This window comes from Protopterus annectens, chromosome 17.part0, assembly GCF_019279795.1.
Source record: "Protopterus annectens isolate FY-2018-M chromosome 17.part0, PAN1.0, whole genome shotgun sequence".
NCBI lineage: Eukaryota > Metazoa > Chordata > Ceratodontiformes > Protopteridae > Protopterus > Protopterus annectens.
In genome coordinates, this window is record NC_056751.1 from 95899289 (window position 1) to 95925408 (window position 26120).

The 26120-nt window shown below is 41.9% G+C and overlaps 1 protein-coding gene across 1 annotated transcript in view; it reads left to right on the forward strand.

Moving 5' to 3' along the window:
- The window catches only part of DGKQ (diacylglycerol kinase theta), a 2194335-nt gene that overhangs the window by 1359522 nt on the left and 808693 nt on the right, over positions 1 to 26120 (forward strand). Inside the window, exon 10 of the mRNA XM_044059107.1 lies at positions 10833 to 10923. Within this exon, the coding sequence (XP_043915042.1) occupies positions 10833 to 10923 (91 nt within the window). The remainder of the gene's footprint in view (positions 1 to 10832; positions 10924 to 26120) is intronic.

Sequence of the window (26120 nt, forward strand, 5' to 3'; positions counted from 1 at the left end):
TCATCAGGGACTGTTGCGATCCAATCAGACAGCATGTCAGTGGTCTGATACATCAACAAGCAAGGGTGTACCAGGTCTTATCCGTTATGCTGAGAGGCCTTGAGAATACTGCAATGGGCGATAGCTTCCAACCGCTTTCTAATTGCAACACACATTCCCGGGAGCTCTAAAGTGATAGTGTACAAGTTGAACAGGTGCATTCTACAACCTCAAAACTGGTCCCCTCAACCCTGTGATAGCGGCAAAAATTTTCAACTGCTGAGGCCCGCCTTACTGCGACCTATTCGCCTCCCCAACCAACTACAAGTGCAACAACTATTTTGCCCTGATCCCCCCTCGGGGACAGTCACCAACAGACGCTCTAGTCCACGCTTGGCCCTCAGATCTACTTTATACTTATCCGCCTGTCCCCCTCATCTCCCTATTTCTGAAGAAAGCACGGCAGTTGAAAAGCAAAGTGATCCTCATTGCTCCATATTGGCCTTGACAAGTCTGGTTCACCTTCCTCTGCTTGTCCTGCTAGATCCACCATGGCTCCTCAATCCATCCCTAACATTGATCTCCCATCTGTAGGGTCCCACCCACCCCAATCTAACAACCCTGAAGTTGACAACTTGGTTTCTTAACTTCCAATGATTGCCAGGCAAGATAACCTCTCGTCCCCGGTGCGCAGTATTCTTATCACATCTCATAAATCATTACCAGATTAATTGATCTCAGTAAATGGAAAAGGTTTTCTTTATGGGCAGCGAATAAACAATTAGACCCCTTGTCAGCCCCAGTTTCTGTGGTTCTGGATTACTTATCACATCTTTTCCACTCTGGGGTGCCTGTCTCTACTATTCATGTTCATTTAGCTGCCATTTCACATTTCCACATTGGTTTTCAGGATTCTTCACTCATGTCACACAGACTCTGTAAAACTTTCTTGAAGGGGGTTCTTCACCTAAAACCTCCCTTTAGAGAACCAGTACAACCTTGGGATTTGGCCTTGGTCCTACAAGCCCTAACAGCTCTCCCTTTTGAACCTGTGTCTTCATGTGATTTTAAGTATCTCTCTTGGAAAACTGTGTTTCTGGTTGCAATCACATCGGCCAGACGATTGTCAGAACTTCAAGCCTTATGCATCAGACGTCCCTACCTTATCTTCCATAAGGATAGAATATCACTAAGAACTAATTCTTCCTTTTTACCGAAAGTGGTGTCAGAGCAGTCTATCAACCAGTCTATTGACCTTCCAGTATTTTTTCCTAATCTTTCTAACAAGGGAGAGTATTGCCTGCACTCCCTGGATGTTCATAGGCAAATACGATTCTGTCTGGACAGAACAAAATCTAATCGTAAATCAGACCATCTATTCCTGGCCTTTTCTGGACAAAGACTAGGTCATTCTGTCTCAAAAGTTACATTGGCATCATGGTTGAGAAATTGCATTACCTTTATCTACAACAAGAACAATATCACTTTTCCTCACAAAGTGAAAGCACATCCTACAAGGTCTATGGCAACTTCAGCAGCTTTCCATGCTAGGGCTTCCTTCAATGATATTTGCTCAGCTGCGACTTGAGGTACTTTTATCCTTCATTACAAATTGGAATTGGCCTCCAGAGGTAGAGCTTCTTTTGGCTCCATGGTGCTCAGGAATGTCCTTCCATGAGGGCCACCCAGGGATACAGGTAGCTGGGGACTCTGTCCCAACAGTAAGGACTGAACGAAGATTAACAACATCAGATAAAGACGTTATGTCTTACCATAACTTTCCATCTGTGTTGTTGATCTTCATTCATTCATTACTCCCCACCCTCCTTCCCCCTCCGGAGGACCGGGGTTGATCTCATATACTCCTTTATGGTAGGTCTGTTATGACCAGAGGTAGCCTCTACTTTTGTATATCAACTTGTAAACTCGATCTGAGGTAACAGGGAGCAGAGCATTCTGTTTAGGATCTTAGCCTGAGAGTTTTTGGCTGATGCAAGCTTGATATAAGGCCAGCTCGGTTCTGAGGACAGAACCGATAACCCATCAGTAATGAATGAACGAAGATCAACAACACAGATGGAACGTTATGGTAAGACATAACTTCTTTTTTGTTTGTATCTTATACTTCCTTTGCCAGCTAAGATAGCATCAATCCTTCCTTCTGTCATTTTTACTTTTTTTTCATCAATAAAGGGGAACATTCTCTTCCTTTTCTTTCAGAATAAAAATCTTTGCCTACATAGCATTATTTTTAGTTTTTCACTATTCTTTTCATACCTCTGCTTTTCTGTTTCCTTTTATTTTGTGACTTCTTGTTCTTTCTCTTTCATTTAATTCTGCATTTTTATATTTCATCGTATTTCTTATTTTAATTATTTTTTCACTTCTAAATATATTATTTTTGTACTTCTGCTTATTACACTAACCACCACCATATCCAATTTTTATAAAATGGTCTCATTGTCATATGAACTTTACGTAATACTTTTCCTCTCTCTTATCATCTTATCCTTCTTTTCTAAATTCTGCAGTTAATCTCTTCATCCATTTTCCTTCCATTATTATTTTGCTGTTTTACCCTATTCTAGCCCATACTGCGCTATGATTTGAAATCTGAAATCTCTGCCATCTGTAATCCCCGTTATTTCTTTCATGTCTTTAGAGTAAACTGTATAATCAACTTCAGTCTTAAAAATTCCCCTTTTATATGTGAATCCTATATTCTTTCCTACTTTTAAATGTCCCCATTTTATTTGTTCTGTTAACATGTTTAATGTCCTTTGTTATTTTTTCACTTTTTTTCATCAGGTTACAGTTAAAATGTAGTATCACCACTATTGACATATTTGCTAGCAAATGTTTTATTCCTTCAAACAACCATTTTCTCTCCATTATTTTAGTATATGAATAAATCGCTATTAATCTTATACACTTTTGTGTCATTCTCATATCACATATCTCTACTTTTCCTGGTACTGCTATTGTTAAATGTAAAATTCTTATTTCTGAAATTTTTATAAGAATTCCTATTCCAGAACATGTCTCATTTCCTACTGACCAAACAATTTCTCTCTCACATACTGTTTGTATTCTTTTTCCTTTTTTCTTCTTTGTGACATCTAGTCAGCAAGACCATCCATTTTTACACTGTCCCACCCATACCAAACCTCTTATATCATTCCTAATGCCATTCGCATTTAATGCTAAAATTCCTTTGTCATCCTTTTCCTTTTTGTAAGTGTTTTATTTTTAGATCTTACTTTTCATTTCTTTCTGTTAAGAATCCCACCAATTGATTTTTCACTTTCTTGTTCTTCTCCTGTCTCCATTTCTCCTTCTTCTTCCTCTTCACTTTTTCCTGTATGTTAATAACCTCACTGTGAATGGTTACTTCTTCAACTACCTCTTCATTGTTTAACCTTTCTTCAGTATCCCCTTCCCTATACCATTGTTTCTGGTAATATTTTGTGCTGTCTGTCTTCTGAAGTTTTCTCTTTATCTACTCTTTGTTTTTCTAATATGGGGAGGTCAAACAAGATGTCTCCATATTAATTACATTTTCTACCGAAAGGCTTACAATTTTTGCTATATGTTCCCTCTCTCCACATTGACCACTCTCTTGTACTAAATGATTTTCATGCCTAGAAAAATAACATGTTTTGGTGTGGCCCTAGTACCTAACATAGCTTTTCTTTCCTTTCATAATTGTATTTGAATTTTCCCATCCTTAACATCAGTTGTTACCCACACTTCCCAATCCCAAGTCCCTACATTTCTTTGCTCACATTTTTTTAACTTCATGTACCTTACTACATAATGAAAGAAAAATCAGTATTTACTCATGATTATATATCTGAAGTCCTAAACTGCACATTTATTTTTTTTATTTTAGTCGGAATCCCAAGCTCAGAAATAAATAGTCTTTCGACGGTGCTACAGTATTTCTTTTTTTCATTCTGAATCATGCATTTTTCCAGCAATTGAGGTTTCAGATGTCACTTCACAAAAAATTCAGCTCCCAAATGAATTAAATCTCTTATGTCTTTAAAGTTAAACCCTAGTGGCAAAGTAATATCCATAATGACATACTTGTCCACACAGCCATCGCTTTTAGTTTTTATTCTTACCACTGATCATCTTCTCTGTGGCTGTTTAGAAACTGCAAATGTGTGTCCTCTCTCAGTTCCTTCTTCCATTCTTCTTTGTCCTGCTGTATCTGCATGACTTCTTTCTTGTAACACAAATACCCTGTTGCACACACAAACCCAGAAAGCTAGCTACTTCCCCAGCCAAGCATACCCCCATTCTTTCCTATCACCAGATGTTGTTTGTGTTTCCAGGCTCTCATCTTCTTCCTCCCGTAATACCATCTTCATCTTGTCACTCCACCTCTCTTCCTCTCCTTCCTCTGACTCTGCCTGTTTCATCAAATCTTTCAGCAGTTGTGTTTCCAGTCCTCCATTTTTCAACTGTGAAGCAGTAATTTCATCTCCTTCTCCTTCCTTCATTAAGTTTTCTCCAGCTCCATTGTCCAGCTCTGTTTCACTCTCCTCCAATTTGGAATTCCTGGAACTGCATAAGCAGCCCTCCGACACCACCTAGAAGCTCAGGAAAGTGCTTTATTTCCTCTCCTGTAAAGAGTAGGGGATGTTCCTCAGTGTCCTGACCAAATTTCCCCCTCGTCAGTATGAATGTCACCTTGGGTCTTCCCTGAAAAGGGGCCCTTAGCATAGTGGGATTAAATGAGTCAACAAACTGTAAATGAATAGAAAAAAAGTTCTAGTTATTTTAAAGACCTCTGAGTTTATTTTAAGAAATTGCCTGTTCAAAGTTGTTTGAATCCATAACTTGCATCTGCACCATGCACCTGTCTGGTTCCAACTGAATGTCTGTCGAATCCTTGCCCAACACAACTTTCTTCTCTCCCTTTTTTTTCACATTACCTTTGTTTCTCCTGGATTTTTGTTTTGATGACATACAGACAAAATAATCTTCATCGGACAATTTAAACCAAATAGTCTTCTTTTTTAGGCTATTTTCAGCAATTATTGTCTTTCCTGCTGTGTGACCTCCAGTTAATATGCTTCTCATTCAGTGTCCATCTTGGAAGTCCCCAACACTCATTCAGATCTTAGCCAGTACATTAATTTCCCAGTTTTTCCCATCCTACTTAAGTTCTGGAGAACACCTTAACACTCAACTTTTCATCTCCTTTGCTAGCAATAAATTAGGCCACAAACTTTCAAAAGTCAAACAGGTTAGTTAGCTTTCAGAGTGTATTATACTTTTTTATCTTGAAGTACAGTAGATAATGTCTCACAAGTCCTAATTTGCAAGAATGCTGTCCTTGATGATTGTGCAGCAGCAGCTGTCTGGTCTTCTCACAGTGCTTTTTTTAAAGTACTACACATGAGATATCTTATCTATATCCAGGTTTTATTTGGTGCTACAGTTATGAAGGATATGTTTTCATGATGTAGACCACTGTGTTGAACTAGCTTGGGACTCTGTTCTCTATCTTATTGAGAATGAACATCCTCTTACTAAATATGAAAGATAAATTGACAGTGACTTGGCTGGGTCTTTCTTGCAGATTCTACTGAATGATTTGTCTCTGCGATCTTTTTACCCATTGATTTAGCAGTGTATAACCTTAGAGACATTAACAACGCCTTACCTTTTTGTAGTAACCATTCCTGCAATCAACGAGCTTGATCCAAACAAGACACAGAAGTTACAAAGTAAGAAGTGTGTGACTTCACACCCAAATTTATTGAATTATTATTTGTGACACAGACAAACTTACATTTATATAAAAGTAATCAAACCCTAATAAATTAATATTTACAAACATTACATATCATATGTATTGTTCTATACAATATAATCAAACAAATATTACATAAATTATTCAATTTCTGTCTTCTGTTAAACCTCCTTCTTCCTCCAAAACGTTCTTATTTCTGCATGTATTGTCCCCACAATTTCCATTTTTCTATGTAATTTACTACTACCCTTTTCTAAAGATCCACTTCCTGTTCTTTCATCTGTTTCAGTATTCACTGCTTCAAGAGTGGTTGGTTTAGACTTTGATTTCAATATTCACTACTTCAAGTGTGGTTGGTTTAGACTTTGTTTTCCATTTTCTAGTAAGTGCTTATTTTGGCAACCACCAGAATTAAACTTAAAAAAACTTTACTATGTCTAAGCAATTTAGATCCTGTATTACATCAAAAATCATTTCCATAGTTATACTCACGTGCTCATCTCATCTTCTCGTATCTTAACTGTTAATTGTTGAGCCTCACCTACCTCTAACCTTGGCATACGTAGGTCTTCATAAATATTTCCATTTGTGCTTTTCTTGATTTCCCCGTGTCTCTCCTTTATTCAAGTTTTCATAACATTTCTGAAATATCTTTACTACCTGTACAGGATCTCTGGTTATTTTTCTTCTTGTATGCTTCCCAAGTTTGACAACAACCCTGTCTACTTTCAGTTGCCTACATTTTTTTGCTAAATGTTTTTGCGCTCTGGAGTTATTATTAAAAAGCAGTTGCTTAACAGCAGTTTTTTAAACTTATGTATATTATTTAGGTACTCCCTTATTTTCCCTTCAACAGTTTGCAGTTGCACCTCTTTTTTGTTTTGTGAAATTCCCCTTATATATTATACTTTAACCTTTGAAAAACTCTTCTAAATAGTTCGTTACTTCTTAAACATATCTGTTTTTTTCTTTTACTTCTGCCTTATTTTTAAACTCCACATTAATTTTATCCCACTCACTAGCTGTAATGTCTGAAGTACTTTCTGTCTTCATTAATAACTCCCAAATAATTTTCACTCCCCATTCCTTAAATTCCTCTCTTTCTAACAGGTGGGTGGGGAAGCACCAGTGTCTCATCTTTTGTACATTACCCTGCATTTTAATCTTTGTAATTATTGGTACATGATGTGAAACAATTATTGGATGTGTGTCAAAGTTCTTAATTAAATGCACGTTTCTGTGAAATATAATTTCTATCTGGTCTAGTGCAGTTATTGTACCTTGGAGAATAATTTGTAAATTCTCCCTGAGTGCCAGATACTGAATTCATATCTTCTTACCAAATATTTTTATATTTTATTTTCAGAAATCTACCATCTTTTGTTATATTTTCCTTTCTTGGCTCCCGGATACATTCTCCATAATAGCAGTTTTGGATAGAATTTAAATACATACCAGTGTAATCTTCATCCCTAACTAGTAGCTCCTTACTACCACAGATCTGCCATTATCTTTTTTTCCCTATTCTTTGACAGTTGGAGCTCATGTAGCAAATAACATAAGTACTCCTCTTTTGCTTATCTGTGATGTTCTGCTGAATATCCACCCTGAAATCCTGTTTTGTCAAATTCACATGCTCGGTTATTTCCAAACTAGTCTGCTGTAGCACTGCTATTTGCTGTCTGCATTTCTTAATAAAATTAAAAGTGCTTTCCTTTTTGTCTATATCTGTGAGACCATTCACATTCCAAGATAATATGGAAAGTGTCGCCATTGTGATAAGAAGCTATTATTTCCACCTGTTATATATTATAGCTTTTATAAATCTTGATTTCTAGATTTTGTGATAGATGCATTAACTTGTAGCCTTGAAGAAAGCAATGTTCTAGCTTTTTATTGCCTTATTATCAGCTTGTCTCAATGGAAAAGTAAGAGGAAAAAATGTAGTCCTCAGCTGCATGCTTCTAAAGACAAGCTGAAACATTTACTGCTAAGTGAAAACTTTTCATCATATTCAGTGGTTTCTTATTTACTTGTTTCCACTTAAAACCCATTTCCAGACACTCACCTAAACAACAGTAAGAGAAAACACATCAGCTCCACACATATCACGGTCTATGCACTTTTACACCCCATCCCCCACCTCATCAGCCTAAGAGTACAGCTACTTAAACATGTTTTTTTTTTAGCTATCCTTTTTTCTCGTTGCATTGTAATGCCAATATCTCTTAATACAAAAAAAATAAAGAGAAAAAGGCACCTGTTTCCTTTGGTATCTTTATCTCATGTAAAAACTAAATATACTTTACTATAAAGCATGCAATTTATATTGTGAAGAGTTTCATAGAAATATTAAGGACAGAAATTGTTGTACTTGGTTACCTTTCTATGTCCTCTTCTCCTCCCCTCACTGTCCTTTCAAACATTTAATGATATGAAGTGAGATAAATGCCTTTCATTTCTCCACAAGTTTAACGAAATCAAAGTCCACTCTTTCCACTTTTGCTTATACAGCTGTATTTCACAAATGTAATTGATGCTTTGCAGTCTCACACTAATTCACTAATTTCTGTGTTGCTGGTCTTTTTCGTGGAATTCCCAATTCTTATGGTAAACTTCTGTGCTTTTTCTCTGTCTCTGAAGGTTTTAGTAAACTTCTGTGCTTTTCTCTGTCTCTAAAGTTTTCACTGGCAAAGTCTCTGTATGCACTTTATTATCATAAAAATGAGAAGCAGAGCTCCCTTCTGCTTGACAGCTCAGTTTTTGTTGGGCAAATTTTGTATTTTTACCTTAGCCTGTTCTGCATCAAAAATGACTTTGATCCTCTATGAAAAATATTCTGAAGACAGCTGGATACGGCAGCGTGAATCTCAAACCTGACTCCTGACATTCCCTGATTGCTGGAATACATTTATTTATCTTCTGCCTGGTGTACAGTGAATAATCATTTTCCACAAACACTCTACTGTCTCCAATATTTCATATTTTGCCATTTTGCTCCAATTTTCTCAGAATCAACTCTTTCTGATGGAAAGTTTTCATCTTTACTAATACAGGTCTTGCCTGCTTTCTCATGAGGATCAGATTTGGAGCATACACACTGTGTGCCCTTTCATTTAATGGTGCCTGTTGTGGAATACCTGTCTAATGTCTTATTTGTGTCTTCATAAAGTCAATACAGTCTGTTCCTTCTGGTTTTGCTGGTTCAGCTGAAAGTCTCAGATTTTCCTACGTGCTCAGTCCTCTAATTTTACTAGTATTTGAAACATTTGTTTGGGAACAGTCTCGTACTCAGCCAGCCTTTTCTTCATTTTGACGTCTGGTTATTGTAGTTTTGTCATCTCATGTATATATTTACTTAAGGCTTCTTCCATTTTATCCAGCCTTTTGTTGTTTGAGTTGATATACGTCTTCAGCGTTTCATTTATTTTAATCAGCTATGAGCACATTTTTTCTTTTAGATTACTGGAAGCCATGTCTTGCACCAAAGCAGGAACTTGAACTGCTTTTTTGCTGAACAGCTGCAGAATTCTTCCCAAGAAGTTGTGGTGGTGCAGTGGCAGCATTGTTGCCTCACAGCAAGAGGTTCTACCATTCTATTCTCGACTGGAGCGCCTTCTGTGTGGAGTCTGCATGTCCTCCCTGTGGTTGAGTGGCATTCGAAAGACATGCGTAGAATGGGCAGGCCTTCGTTGAAGGTTGGACGTCGAGCTGGCACCTTGGCACCCATAAAAAATCTACTGCCAATCATTAGCGGACCAGAGTTCCGCTGTGGCGACCCCTAACTGGGAAAAGCTGAAAAAAGAACAACCTGCAGAATTCTTCCCAATCGTGTTTTCTCTTCACTTTTTTCAGGCTGTCTTTGTTTGTTTTTTGCTGGCACCCAGGCAATATGCTTACTACCCAATAACTGAATTTACTGAAAGGGAGAGAGTTCCTGGCCCCTGTGCTTCACTTTCTTTTTCACAATGGATATGCTGAAGTTAAGCTGTTAGTGTGCAGTCATCTTAAAAATCTTACATGGCCAGTTATTGAGTTATTGGAGCTAGAACATGAAAAACAGCTAGGTTCAGCTCTGAGGTTAACTGTCACTCCAGATACAAAATATTCACAAGTAAAGTAAAGTACAGTGATAAGAAATGCTAGCCAGGTAATAAATGTGAATATGCAGTTAATTGTTGTCTTCTTCTGATTGGGCTGTGTCATGAAGATTTTAGTTTAAATGTATGTGAATAATAGTTTATGTAACACAGTGGGTAAAGGCATTGGCCTGAAAGCTTTCTGTATTCTGATAAACAAGCTACTTACCATTCCTTGCTTAGCGTTTCTTTTCACTGGACCTTACTTTATTCTTGGAGCTAGAACAGTGCAGTCCATTGCATTAGTAGATTATGTCCATGCTGTGCAATACTGCCTTTGGAGACTGATTGTCCAACAATAAAAAGTTAATAGTGACTCATGTTCTGTGCCCAGAGTGCTAACACTGTATTTCTAATGGAGCAACTAGGTAGTGGTGACATGTACGACACACATAAGGAGAGGAGTGTATGTGCTTGTGTGTGTTTGGGGGTGGGGTGCGGGTGGACATAAATACAAACAAAGCTTCTTGGCTAGTCCTCACTTTATTGACAAATTCAGAAGGGATAACACATAGCTGAATAGTCATACACCTTTTTAGGATTGTACAGTCCGCAGACAGATACATATTACCTGTTTGTAAGCTGATGTTTGAGTATCTGCATCAACACCCAAATGTTAAGTGCAACTCTTGGTATTATGTATTAATTTGTTTAACATATTATTTCATGGGCATGGTTTAGGCTGTTGTTTTATCTGCAGTTTTTGGTTTAAATGAAATACATGACTGATGCATCCAATTGACTTAACTATTTAGAGGGCTGTCTATGTTTACTGTGTGACCCACTTACTCCCACAGATAAAAGGCTTTTGAAATTTGTTTCAAGAATATGATTGACATGTATTAAACTGCTACTAGGATAAATGAAACGGGAGACCACCAAGATGATTGTTTTCTTGGTTGCCTTATAACTAAAATGATTTTAGTTTATTGCTTTTGTTATTTTAGGCTGGGATTAGCTTGTATATCTATACGAATCAATAAGGAAAGCACTGTACAGACTATAATGGAGGAAGTTCTACAGCAGCTGGGACAACAGGTAAAAGCTTTATATTAATTTATGAAATAGTAATCCTGCCCAAAAGAAAAGCATTTCAGGATGGGGAAAACTATGATTTGTAGTAAAATCTCTTTTTTTTTTTTTTTTTTTTTTGCATCCATTTACCTGAAACTCATAGTGAACTAGATTCCTTCTGGCTGAGTTGTTAAGCTCGCCAGTGTTGAACGTCCTGATACCTGCTATCCATAGGAAATCTCTACTAGTGTAGTTTTTAAGTGTAACTGTACACTGACATTGATTCCATTATTTACAGAGATTTCCTTTTTCTTAATGTTTGTGCAACTGTAAAGTTGATATGCAAGTCCCAGGAGGGTGTGAGATGTTTTCCCACTGGAGAAACGCATTTTTTTTCTTTCAGGTTAAGTTTCCAACCAGATGAAATTACTACTGGAACCCATTTTTCCATTTCCTGAACCCCACTTTTAATTTAATCAGGTCCTTATATAATAATTTTAATTGCAAAACATAGGGACTACTTCTACAAAGTATGTTTTAAGCATAATTTTATATTAACACCTTGCAACATTTTAGAGCAGTGATGGCTAACCTATGACACATGTGTGAAAGGTGACACACCACAATGTTTTGGGTGATACGCCAGTGTTCATCCACAACCGAGTTACCAAAGAAACTGCTTTTGCATTCGTTGCTTGTGTGAAGTGTATTGAATTAAAAAGGAGCCAGTTCAACAACACTGCTGCAGAGGTAAGGAAGTTATTAAAGTCAAAGACTGTTTCGAAATACTGTCTTGATAGAGTCTGCAAAGGGCAGTGCTCACACTGTTTTCTCTTCATGGTTACACTTCTGCAAAGGGCAAGAAGTCTATGTTTCTAAGCGTGTGCTGATGGTCTTCATGTTTCACTGTTGCAGTCATTACATTTGGGTTATCCCTGCCAGGGTAGCCCTCGGCCTGCCCGAATTCCAGAGGCTTAGTATTTTAGGCCTTGGCCGGCCCGAATACCAGAGGGTTAGTATTTCTGCGTCGGGTGCTGTCGCTTCAGGACTGACGTCAGGTCGTCAGTAGTATAAAGTAAGGCAGCTGATGCCATTACATCAGTCTTTCTTGCCGAGGAGCCCGAAGCAGAAGCAGTTTGCACCAGTGCTGGTCGGCCGCTACCTGAGTTTCGTCTTTCAACCTGAAGCTAAAGTCTTCTAAAGCTAAGTACTCCATTGGATCCTTTTTTCTTGCTCTAACTGATGTCAGAAAAAGTTAACAATTGTCTCACCTGTGGAAAGCAAGTACCACACCGAGACTTTCATTCTTACTGCATCACTTGCTTAGGCCCAGATCACAACGTCCTCGCTGTTGCTTGTAGCTAGATATTTTAGCTTACAGTCCTCGAGTTCCGATATGGCTTCTGTAAGCCATCCGACAGCAGATCTTCCGGAAAAGCGTAAGGATAAAGACAGAGACATACTGCACAGGTCCAAACCTACCGACGACGCTTCCGTTAAGCTAGTCATCAGTTCTCCGGTCCTCAGTGAGGTGCTTTTACAGCCCCTGATGCTCGCTTCTGTGGATTCACAGGCCACTACCGAAACCCTTTCAGTGTCCGGTATGCCGCAAAACTCTTCATCGACTAAGGATCCTCAGGTTGTCTCTACCTTGGATGGGTCCAGAGCCGCTGAGCAGGCACCAGCTTCCAAGGAAGTACTTTGCACTACCGATTCTTGACACAAGCCAACGACTTCTTTCACGTCTACCGTTCTTTTGAAAACTACCGACTTTCTAAGGCCCAGGGTACGAACCACACCCAAGAAACCAATGACCCAATCTCAGGCACCTGCTTCCTTGCCTCAGTTTCAAATGCTTAAAATGGCAGAAGACCTTATCATGCTGATCAGGGGAAGCCAAGCTACCCCTTCTAAAAGAAAAAGAGATCTGTCCCCAGTAGTTTTATCTGAACAGGAGTCTGATGACTCTGATGCATCTGAATCTGAAGACATGCAACCCCCCCTCTCTGCTTATGAGGATTCTTATGCAGAGGAATCCATTCCTTCAGCCTGTCCACTCGAGGACTTTTCCTTTGGGGAAACTCTTCATACCTTAAGGGAGGATTTCCAATGGGAATGTCAGGACTACCCTCAGTCTAAAAAGAGAATCAGAGAATTCTTAGATCTTCCACAGCACAGACCCCTGGCCATTCCCCCAGTCCTGCATGTTGTGGATGATGTTTTCCTGGAATCCAGTTTGACTCCTGACACCCTCCCTCCTGTTCCCACAAAACCTGACATCTGTTACAGAGTCCCTGACTCACACAAATTTCTTTTCAAAAATCCTACTGCTGACCCCTAGGTAATTTCTCAAGGGACTAAAGGAATTAAAGCAACCTCTGCTAAGAATCCCACCCCCCTCAGATAGGGATTCCCGAGCACTGGACAGATGGGGTAAAAAAGTATACACCTCTGCTACTATTGCTATCAGAGCACTGAATTGTCAGTTCCATATGCTAAAATTTCAGCAACATACCATGGAACTCCTCAAACAAAAGTGCCTTCCTTTCCTGCTTGTGCAGAATCTAAAGAGTTACAAGAGTTAATGCATTCTGCAAGTCAAGTAACTAAGCACACCTTACACTGTGGTTTTGATGCCCTAGAAGCTTCTTGCAGGGTAGCAGTCACCAGTTCTGTCCTTAGAAGGCATGCTTGCCTTAAGGAACAGCCCTTGCCACACCATGTCAAATCTAAATTATTGGATGCACCCTTGCACAAAGACAACTTATTTGGCACCAAGGCAGAGGAGGTCTTAAAAAGGATGGAAGAAAAAGCTAAATCTATGCAGACAGTTAAGGATTTCCTACAAATCCAGCCACCCAGGTTCAGCAGGCATTGCCCCTCCAAGCACTGGTCCTTTCCTGCCCCCACCAGGTCAGTTCGGCCCAGACCCCAGGGAAGCAGACCCCCCAGACAACAGCCACAGGGAATGCAGAGCTCAAAGCAGTGGAGTTCCTCCACTTCAAAACCAGGGAGTTCAAAGCCACCCCCTCATGGTAAGAACTCACAATGACTCTCCTCCCTCACCCCCTCCCTCTGCCCACCTGCACTTGCCCCTAGGAGGAAAACTCTCCTTTCACGCAAGCACCTGGGCCACCATTACCAACGACCTCTGGTCTACTCAACATAGTGTCCCAGGGATACAAATTTTCTTTCCACACTCTTCTAACCCCAAAAGGGTTCCCAGATCTACTACCAAACCTGTGGGCAGAGGCGAAAAAGCAAGTCCTTTCCCTGCTCTCTATTGCTTTTTCTTCTCAAAAAGCTCAGCACTTGTCTTAAAAGCATATCCCTTGTCTTATAAGCATTTTCTTTGCAGGTCAAGCACTCCTTTATTATACAAATCCCTCACTTGCAAACCCCCCCAGGAGTGCCCACTTCCCTGCTAAGCCCTCTACTTTTCTGTCTCATACCAACTCATAATTCTTTCTAGCATGTTGAAGGGTCAGATGCTGGTGTCCTCTCCTGCCCAGTTGGTGAATCTGGGAATTCTGAGGCAATGTTACAATTGCCTCATGTACACGGACAACCCTCTCCTCCTCCCACATAACACTAACACTTGAGAGATGCAGCTATTTAGCCAAACTGGAGGCTGAGCTCTCTCAACTCAGGACTGGCAAGACCAGGCAGGAGGAGAAGGCAACTACACACACCACAATACAAGTCTCACATAACTCAACCACACCACTGAATCAAACACATAAACACACTAAGACATACTCGAGGCTCTCAGTAAAATTTACCTAAACAGCAAAGGCCTCCAAAGCAGACACCCAAGCAACTGCAAACTCAAGACACCACACAAACAACACATAAAAAACAAAATCAGTGTGCAAAGCAGTCACTGCCCTTAAGGCCAAATACAACACCAAGCATACTTGTCATAGGTGACTCCATAGTCAGACACACTGACGTCCCACTCACCAGGCTGAACAAGGAGAAGGTCACGGTAAGCTGCCTATCGGGCACTGGAATCCGCCACATAACACAAGCACTCAGGTCACTCCACGGCAAGTACAAGTATGACACAGTCATTGTCCATGCTGGTGTGAACGACCTGAGACGATCCTCCCTGGACTACATGAAAAGAGACATAGAGGAGCTCTCTGATTATGTAGCCCAGGCAGGTATGACCCTGACCCTGAGCAGTATCCTTCCTTCACCACGAATGATGCCACAATATAGTGACAAGATGATCAGCTTTAACAATTGGCTTAATTTCTGGTGTCATTCAAAGGGGATCCAGTGTCTGTCTGCTTGGGATGACATGCTTGACAAGCCACGCTGCTTCAAGGGACGGCTTGCACCTGTCACCCTGGGATTCGGATATTGGCTAAGGCTCTTGCCACCCCATAGTGCCTTTTTAGGCAAGGCTAAAATTCTAAACCTACCACCCTAGAAAACAAAACGGAAGAAACTAAGGGTAATGCTGCTCAATGTCAGAAGTCTAAATCTCAAAATGCACGCACTCGAGGCCCTTCTCAGTATGGAGAACATCGATGTCTGTGCTGTGACTGAAACCTGGTTCAAGGCTCCTGAGAGCACACCGGCACTATCAGGTTTTACCTCATATCATGCGTTCCGGCCCCAAAACCCGGACCATACCACAAAAGGAGGGCGTGTATCCATATTCATCAAGGATACCCACACCTCCAGGTTGGTGGCTACGCACAAGCATCAGAAACCATCCAGGTGCAATTAACCATAGGCAAAACTGCTCTACAATTTGTAGCATGCTACAGGCCACCCTCTCAAACTCAGGAAGCCCACACAGCCTTCCTGAAGACACTGGAGGGTATAAATGTATCACCAAACACCATCATATTGGGTGACTTCAACTACCCGAATATAGACTGGGAACATTACTCAAGCCCCAACTTTCTAGCACAAAGGTTCCTGGAGTTCATAAATTCAAATGCCATGGAACAACTAGTCACTGTCCCCACAAGAGGAGAAAATATACTAGATCTCATCATCACAAACATGGGGACAAAATGCTCCACACCGGAAGTTTATCCCTCTTTGGTGAGATCAGATCATAAACTAATCTCACTAGAAATCCACATCCCGCCCCCACCCCAAACAAAAAAGACCACAGTGAAGAACTTCTCTAAAGCAAACTTCACACTACTCAAGACAGGTGTGGTATCCTTCAAGGCCCCCGAGCCAATGGAAACCACAACCCAAGCTGCGGAAGCCCTTACAAAAGCCTTCTATGAACACCTTCAGGACTGCATGGATCAGGCAATCCCAAATAAAACCAAGACTCTTTCCACCAAGGGCAAACGTCCAGTCTGGTGGACCCCAGCCATAAACAAACTTTACAATAAGAGGAGAAAGCTATTACATGATAGAGCAAAATCCCAAAAGGGAAGGCATCTTTGATCAGTACTAGCAAGAAACTACGATCCCTCATAAAATCATCAAAGGCCAACTTTGAGAAAAAAATTGCCATAGATTCAAAAGACAATCATAAGGCCTTCTTCAGCTATGTCAGAAACCTGGGTGGAAACTCCCAGATATGCTCAGAATTAGTCCAAAATGATACAAAAATCACTGAGCCCACAGACATTGCCAACATACTGGCAGACAGGTTCAGCGCAAACTTCACTCCCAAAAAGGAGAGATAACTATCCCAACAGAGTGTAGCCTCCCAGACATCTCAAATGCGCAGGTGAAAGCTGCTCTCTCTAAAGCTAAAAACACAGCATCAATGGGACCGGATGGTGTCCCCGGCTGTGTGCTACATGAACTGAATGAAGAACTAAACCCGCACATAAGGCAGCTGTTTAATCTTAGCCTTACCACAGGATATGTGCCCAAGGAGTAGCGTACAGCAACTGTGGTCCCACTCCACAAAGGTGGTGCCTCTATGGACCCTGGTAATTACCGCCCCATAAGCTTAACAAGCCTGGTCTGCAAAGCTATGGAGAGGATCATAATGGAACTCATAAACAAGGACATAGGGGACTTGCAGACCTTGGACCCAACACAGTTTGGCTTTGTCAAGGGCAGATCTTGCCTTTTGAACCTGGTCGACTTCTTCGAAACAGTTACCAAGGCCATTGATGAGGGAAAGGCAGTCCATACAGCCTACCTTGACCTTGCAAAAGCTTTCGACACAATACCCCACTCGGGTATCATAGAGAAACTTACCAGCTTAAATGTAAACCCATATGTCACAAGATGGGTTGCAAACTGGCTAAAGGACAGAACCCACAGGGTTAGAGTTGCTGGAGCCATGTCAGACTCCAAGCCGGTTACAAGTGGTGTCCCACAGGGCTCAGTCCTTGGCCCCCTATTGTTCGGCATCTACTTCTCAGAAGTACAGGCAAACATAGGAGGACTATGGCTGACAAAGTTTGCGGATGACTGCAAACTGGGTGCCATAGTGGATAGTACATCGGACACAGACATCCTTCAGAGGGGTCTCACGGAAACTGATAGCTGGTGCCAGAGCCATGGCCTGAAGTTAAACGCAAAAAAGTGTATAGTCATACCCTTCGGGAAAAACAAGGTAACCCCAAGCCACCATATAGGTGGCAACCCACTAAGCACAGAAGAGGTTATCAGGGACCTGGGTACCCAGGTTGACAGTGACCTCTCGTTTGACACTCACGTTGTTAAAGTGGTTCGAAAGACCTTCTACATTGCCCATCTGATCATGAAGGGATTCACATCCAGATCAAGTGAGGTCATTGTTCCCCTGTACTCTTCACTTATCAGACCAATGATCGAGTACAATGCCCCATTCGGGATGTATCTCACCCGACACCTGCAGCAATTGGAGAGACCCCAAAAGTTTCTCACCAAAAGGATAAAGGGACTCCAAAACCTGTCATATACTGCCAGACTGAAGAAACTCCAACTCTATTCAGTTGCATACCGTCTGCTCAGAGGTGACCTGTGCCTGACATACAAGGCCATGACCAACCCGGAATTAATGGACATGCTCCACCTCAAAAAATCCAAATCCACCAGAACCACGAGAGCAAGTGACTTAAACCTTAGCACGGATATAAATAGGACGTGCTGGAGGGATAGATTTATCACCCAGAGACTCCCCATGCTGTGGAATAAAATCCCGGTCCATGTGAGGCAGAGCACCTCGCTGGCTCTGTTCAAGAGAAATCTTGACCGGTGGATGGGAGATCGTAGGTTTACCCCAGGAATCATCTCTGTGTCACTGTTGGACAGAGGCACAACAAACTAATGGGCACATTATTTCTAACATAAGGGGTGGTGTAAGCCACATAACTTTGGGCTAGGCTTATAAATGCCTTAGGGCAGATAGCCTTGTATAAACCTATGAACCTATGAACCTATGAGGACAGTAGAACATGTTCCTGCAGAACAGATAGGCCAAGGTTTCTACTCCAGACTTTTTCTGGTACCCAGAAAAGAGGGCACCTGGTGCCCCATCCTCGATGTATCAATTCTAAACAAGTTACTGGTGATATCAAAATTCAAAATGCTCACCCTCCAGCAACTGCTACCCATGCTCTCCAAGAATGCTTGGCTAGCCACCCTAGACCTAAAAGAGGCCTACCTCCACATTGCTATCAGGGAATCATACAGGAAATATCTAAGTTTCAGGGCAGGATCTCCGCAATTTCAGTTCTCTGCACTTCCCTTTGGCTTATCTACTGCTCCCGGAGTTTTCACAAAATGTTTGGCTCCTGCCATTACCTTTTGCAGACAAAAGAATATCCAAATTTACCCCTACTTAGACGACTGCCTAATTCAGGCAAACAGTCAGGAAAAGCTATTCAAGCACCTGGCCTTTGTTAAGTTCCTACTGACCTCCCTAGGGTACACTATCACTGAAAAGAAATCCAAACTAGTACCCACCCAAAGGTTTATATTCCTGGGAGCAAGCCTGGACACAGCATCCAGATGGCATTCCTTACACCAGAAAAGCAAACTTACCTGACAGCCTACTTCTCAACTAGCCACCAACCCAAGTTATCTGCAAGGAAAATCCTGCAAGCTCTGGGGTTCATAGCATCTTACATTCTGCTCGTTCCATATTCCGGACTGCATATGAGGAAACTACAGTGGTACCTAAAAAGCCTTTGGTGTCAACACTGTCAAGACATGGAAGCTCTTAAACCAATGATACTTTGCCTAAGGAAAGATTTTCTTTGGTGGTTAGCAGCATGCTCCCACAAAAAGGGACTACCTTTCTTACCACCACCCTGCCATCCAGACCCTCACGACAGACGCATCAGACTATGCCTGGGGTGCACACCTGGACAGCAGGTGCATACAGGACCAATAGAGCCCACAGCAAATCCATCTGCACATCAACCAAAAAGAGATGTTAGCTGTCCAGCATGCATTGACAGCTATCAGGCCTCTTCTCTCCCCAGGGGCTCTCCTGATCAAAACAGACAACACCACTGTGATGTGGTATATCAACAAGCAGGGAAGGACTCACTCCTAACCTCTATGCAGGCTGGCCATGACCCTTTGGCACACAGCCTCTGCCATGCAACTCCACCTGTTAGCACAATTCCTGCCAGGCTCTTTTAACTCTCTGGCAGACCACGTAAGCAGAAATTGTCTGGACCAACACGAGTGGCAGCTAGACCAAAGAACCTTCACCCTAATAACTCAGAAATGGGGCACCCCAAAGGTCGACCACTTTGCCTCCCAGACCAACCATCAGCTCAGCAAGTTGTGCATCAGGGAGCATCACTGCATGGCTTGGAAAGTGGATGCCCTATCCTTCCTTTGGGTCAATCTCTTGGTCTATGCATTTCCCCTGCTACCTCTCATTACCAGGGTACTGCTCAAAATAAGTGAGGAAAAACCAAGGACAATTCTGATTGCTCCAGACTGGCCTTACCAGCACTAGTACCCACTGCTGTGCAGCCTGTCCCCACTTTCAGCATGGCATCTCCCTCAGACCCCAACCCTCCTGACCCAGAGGGAAGGTGAATTTATGTATCCCCAATTGCAGACCCTGAATTTGGCAGCCTGGCTTATTCCCTGATCTCTGATCAATCTGCCAACCTCAGTAAACAGGTTCTAGATGTTACACATGAGGCTAGAGGCCCAAGCACTTGAAAGTCTTATGCTGACAAATGGAAAAGGTTCTGCACCTGGATTCAGGCTAAGGGAGCCGATACGGCAGAGCGCTCCCTACCTCTCATCCTGGATTACCTAACTGACCTGCTACACAGTGGTCTCTCCTTTTCCTCTATTAAAATTCATGCCTCTGCTATCTCTGCTCATTTCCACACTGACCACTTCCTTTTCTCACACCCTCTGATTAAACAGTTCCTAAGAGGGGCTAGCAACTTGAGGCCACCTAGAAGAGCACCTACCCCAGCCTGGGACCTAAACTTTGTGTTGGAAAAGCTCACCCTGCCCCCCTTGGAACCAGCATCTTCAGCAGAGTTAAAGTTTCTCTCCTGGAAGACATCAAGTCCCTGAGCTACAAGCACTCATGGCTGTAGGGCCCTTCATCATCTTCCATGCTGACAGGGTGTCCCTCAGGACTAACCCATCCTTCATGCCCAAAATGGTGTCCAGTGTGACTCTCAACCAATTCATTCATTTGCCCACCTTTTTCCCTAACTCACAAAACAACGGGGAAAGTATCCTGCACTCTCTAGATGTGCACAGACAGCTCAGATTCTATCTAGACAAGACTAAATCATTCAGAAAGACTGATCAGTTACTGGTCAGATTTACTGCAGGGGCAGAGGGCAAAGCAATCTCCAAACAAACCATTTCCAAATGGATAGCACACTGCATCCATTTCTGTTACAGGCAACATGGAAAACCTCCCGCCAAAGGGGTCAGGACTCACTATAACAGAGCAGCCTCCACCTCTGCAGCTTTCCTCAGATGAGTCCCCACCAGGGACATCCTGGTGGCTGCCACCTGGACATCTTTTCACACTTTCACCAAGCATTACCACCTGCCTATCTTCTCCAAATCCAGGCAGGCTTTGCCACTGCAGTCTTGCAGGACATCCTAGCCAGCCCCTAGTCTCCTTGACTGCCTCCACCCTTTTCCTCAGCTTTGGGAATCAACACAAATGTGATGACTGCAACAGTGAAACATGAAGAACATAGTACAGTTGTGTACAGTTACTATAAATTTAGATGTTCGAGTATATTCACTGTTGCAGTCCTGGTTTCCCTCCCTCCATCCCCTTTCTCTCTCTCTCTCTCTCTCTCTCTCTCTCCTTACAAGGAACTTTTTGGTATTTACCTTCTACTGCACAACCCCCAAGGGGTTGGGAGGGTGGCCTAATGGTTGAGGTGTTTGCCTTACAAACACAAGGTGCAGGGTTTGAGTTTCACAAGGGATAACTGGCTAGGCTTAAAATGGCTTGCAAGGGCAGTTAGCCTAGTACTAATCTATGAACCTATGAACCTACTGGTGGGGTTCTTCTACCATATCCTGGCTCCCACTTGGGGGCTCCTGACAGAGCAAGAAAAACTGATGTAATGGCGTCGGCTGCCTTACTTTATACTACTGACGACCTAACGTCAGTCCTGAAGCAACAGCAACCAACACAGAAATACTAAGCCTCTGGTATTCGGGTTGGCCGAGGGCTACCCCGGCAGGGATAACTCAAATGTGATGACTGCAACAGTGAATACACTCGAACATCTACATTTATGGTAAGTGTACACAACTGTACTTTTTACATTCTTCAACTGTCCCTCTTAATCCCTCCTAAAACTGGCTACTTTTTACACTTAATGACTATAATTAGATTTACGGACTTATTTTACTTCAGAAAATGTATATTAATTCATGTTTATTTTTCTGTCAGTGTCTCAAATTAATAGTACTAGTTTAAAACTGTCCATTTCTCTTATTTCTAGAGTTGTCCCTGATTCTGTTGAGACTTGTCCCTGATGTATTGAGAGCTGTGCTGCTTTATGTTATTTATTTTTGTTATATGTTTTTGTTTGGGGGGGTTGACACACCAATAGAGTCAAATTAGGCACTTTCCAAATTTTTGACACGCCAAGCCCAAAAGTTTCGCCACCACTGCTTTAGAGTTCAGTGATCTTGCATAGACATGTTCATCCTGACTGATTTTTCTGACATTTAAAAGTTTCACTTTCACAAGGTGATGTCTGAATTATGTTGAGGCTTCTCTAACTTTGCAATTCATGGAAACTGTGAAAAGCTAATGTTACTGCCTATCATTTCAGTTCGTTTAACCTATGAAATGGTTAGTTTCTTGTTTGCATTTTTCATTAGTTTCTAGTTTGTCAGTCATTTGACATGTTTCCATTTTATTTCTGAAATGTTATTTTTTCATACAAGTAGACGTCTTAATTTTGCTGATGTTTATATTATTTGCAGTGTAGCAGCATTCTTATGTAAATCTTTAAGCAAAGTGATTTGCAGTAAATGCCCCAAAGATATCTTAAAGTAAGTATTTTGCTTTCAGATTTGCTGAATGTTGAGGAACATGAGAAGTAGGCATGGTTTTATAAGGCAATGAACATCTGACATTAGAAGCTGTCCATGGGGCTTATGATTTGGTTCTATCATCTCTATCAGTCACAGTTTGCCATTTTTCTTGTAAACTTAAAAGGGCGGGGCTGTTCGCAAATGCTGTAATATCACCTAGCCAGTGTGCTCTCTGGATGTATTCTGCTGCCATTACAGTTCAGATTTTGATCTATGTGGACTTTAGTAAAAAGTCCCTCCATCCATTATCTAGGTATAATTCTACAGCATGTCCTTGAAGTCATCAAAATTACAAGCCAATACCCACTCCAGTGTTGCCTTTACTGTTTTGAGAAGTACAGTGCAAAGCAGGTGTTCAGCTCTGCCACCCACAAATATCAGAAGGAGAAGATACTAGCTTACCTCACAAGCAGGAAGATGGTAGCAGCTGAATATTTCTTGAGAAGAGATTCATATGAGGATCCCACCTGTAGCCACAGATCTCATTCAGAACTCCATCACAAAGACCAAAGAGCAGAGGACTTATCCTCCTGGGGTGAAAATAAAATGGTCTGACCCTTCAGCAGAACTCATCTCCTCCAATAAACAATGAGTCAGGCCTACTCCTCTTCTTTACCTCAACAGATTTCATGAGACCTGGGGAAGGCACACTCTTGATTGAACATTAGGAATGCATACCAGGGTGTAGGTGCCTCCAGTCCATGGTTCTTAGGTGAGATCTTGAGGTCTTCTGGCCTGATCTGAAGTTGTCATACCTGCAGTCACTTGGCTATAGGTCAGTGTACTCAGCCTAAATTTTCTAGACTTCTCTTAGGACTTGGCAGCATGAGATGGCCCATGTGTTGGAGAGGCTGCTTACTCTTCCTGTAATAGAACTCATGGCTGAAGGCCTAGAAATCAAATATATGATGTCTGGTGGGAGTCTGAGTCTTTGAACATGTACACTACTTGAGCTAATGAGGGTAGTGGATGCCTTCTCATTCAGGATTCTGTGGAAGAAAAATGTATGGAACTGGAAACCACTATCACTGAGATGGACAAGGACAGTGAGTTATCCCCATTCTACAGCTCACCCTGTAGATGACTTTGTCTTTTAGAAACACCATAAAGCTTATGTCCTCCATGGACTGGCTCCTGGACCCACTTCGTTCTAGCAAAAAACAGCTAAGTCGATATCTAAGGAAGGAGGAGGAGTCCTGGGTTATCCCACCCATGGAGTCTGAATCAAGGATACCATTAGGGTTACATAGAAGCAGTCAGATTTTACTCCTTCTGCCCCCCTCCCCAATAAAAAGCAGGACACTCTTTACAGGTCCCTTGTTGGTTGGAGTGAGTGTCATTTCTGGAATCCACAATTCAAGTAATTTTTACCTTGTCTGTACAACATGGGTGTCAATGACCTTAACTTCAGACAAAAGCTCTACAGCTTTGGACAATGTTTGGCAAGGGAATTTACCTTTTTAATGTACTGTAGCTCAGAGCCCTTGACACCATTATCAAATGACAACTTTCAAGCCTCCCTGGTGAGTCACACCTTTGGAAAAGCCTAGGGTCAAGGAGAACCTGGCCAGGGCTCTGTCTGCAGCTTCCACAGTGGAATACCATGTGGCCTGTTCTAATTTTGATTTTGCTGATACACTTGCAAGATCCACAGTCTCAGGAATATTCCACTACATTATGGCATGACTAAGATTTCCATCCTTCAAGGAACAGCTGAGAAACAATATTCTAGATACCCTGGTTAAGGAAGAACTGTTCCTTTTCCAGCCTTTATTCAGCTGGTGGATGGATTCTTTTCAGGAAGATGCAGATCTTTACACCTTTAGAGGAACCATACGATGATCTGCCCCACTAATATCCTCTTCCTGTTTCAGACCAAATCAACCTAAAAGCAAGATGCTGTGTTGCCTTCCAAAGAAGACTGTCAAAAATCACACGTTCCTGTCCTCTCAACTGCTGGATATGCCTCTGAAGAGGCTGACTGCACTGTGTCAACCTCAGCAGTCCAGACTCTTGTCTTGAGCTGCTCTTGGGGTGGTGTTTTTCTAAGCTTGTACTGGCTTGGAGAACCATCACTAAGAGGCATTTGGTTCTGGACAAGGTTATGATGGCCATGTCTTAGAAGTTGTGGAGGTATTAGTTTCTTCCCAATAAAAAGCTCTGCTAAGTGACCAAACTGTGTTTTCAGAACTCCTGGAACAGACTTAAATGTTTCATCTGAAAAAGCCATAGAGGCTGACCTGTGTTTGAAATGGGGATCATGGTTCTTCTTCTGATTCTTCTTTTTAACAGGGAGCACTCTGTAGATTGCTTCATCTAATCTTTGGTCTTAGTGATTTCAGTCAGTACGTCCAGTTCTTGGTGGTTACTCTCCAGGGGAATCACACCAGTTCTGCTGCATGTTGTCTGAGCAGTGTCACTGGACATAACAGATGCCCTTTGGTGCATCATGTTTTGGAGTTTTCATAGGAGATTTCTTTCTTTCTTTATTTTCATTTGCATTTGTTTACCGGGGTAGTCCACTGGGCCGTAGTGAGCCCATTTTCAGTGGAGTCCCGGGGAGAAAAGCTCCATGAGTGACAAGTACAGATACACAGTATGAATACAATGCAGTTAGTACACTTCAATAGAATATGCTGCAAAAGTAACATTGGCTATATTACAAGTATAGTAACAAATTGACAAGCAAAGCAGCAAATGTAAATAGATTGACATTTCATAGTTGTTTTTGAATGCAGGAACAGTAAGGCTAACAACTGATGTTCTTCGTGTTTCACTGTTGCAGTCATTACACTTGGGTTATCCTGCTGGCAGGCTACCCTCAGTCGGCCTGAGTTCCAAAGTCTAGGTTCAGCATCGGTTGCTGTCGCCGCTTCCCTGATGTCAGTGCGCCAGGGGTATAAAAGATGCAGCCGACACCATTTTCTTCAGTCTTTCTTGCCATGCGGTGCCCGAAGCAGAAGCAGTTCGCAAGTGCCGGTCGGCTGACTCCTGAGATTTTCGTGTTCGAATTTCAGATCCGAAGTCTTCATTAAAAGCTAAGTACCCCATTGGGGAAACCTTTTTTCTTGCTCCAAACTGATGTCAGAAAAAGTTAATAATTGTATTTCTTGTGGGAAGCAAATACCTCATAAGGACTTTCATTCTTACTGTATTCCTTGCCTAGGCCCTGTTCCTGACGTTGCTAGTTGTCGGTTTTGTGCTAGATTTAACCAATGCACTATTAAGTGTCGGTACAGTTTTGCATTTCACTATTTTGGCAGAAAATTTAATTACACGATGCCATCGGATAGCCATCCGACTACCGGAATTCACAAGAAATGCAAAGAAAAAGAAAACGACAGGCATCCGAGGTCCAAAATCGACGATGAGGCTTCCTCTAAGCCAGTCGCCGGTTCACCGGTTCTCAGTGAGGCGCCTTCGCATGCCCCAGATGCCCGCTACTTTGGACCCACAGGCTGCTACAGACTCACACGTGGAGTCAGCTAGGCCACTGGAAGCTCAAGGTATTGGACCTTCGGAGACTATTCCCTCAGATGGGTCCCGAGCCGCTGAGCAGGCATCAGCTTCTGAGGGTGTTTTCAGACCTACACAATTATACATTAAAGCGACTCCAGCTTCAAAGGCAAAGACTAAAGCACCTTTAAAGACAAAGAAACAACTATAACAGCCTCATGGCCAGGCCTCCATGCCCAAAAAACAGATGCTCAAAATGGCCAAAGACTTAATTA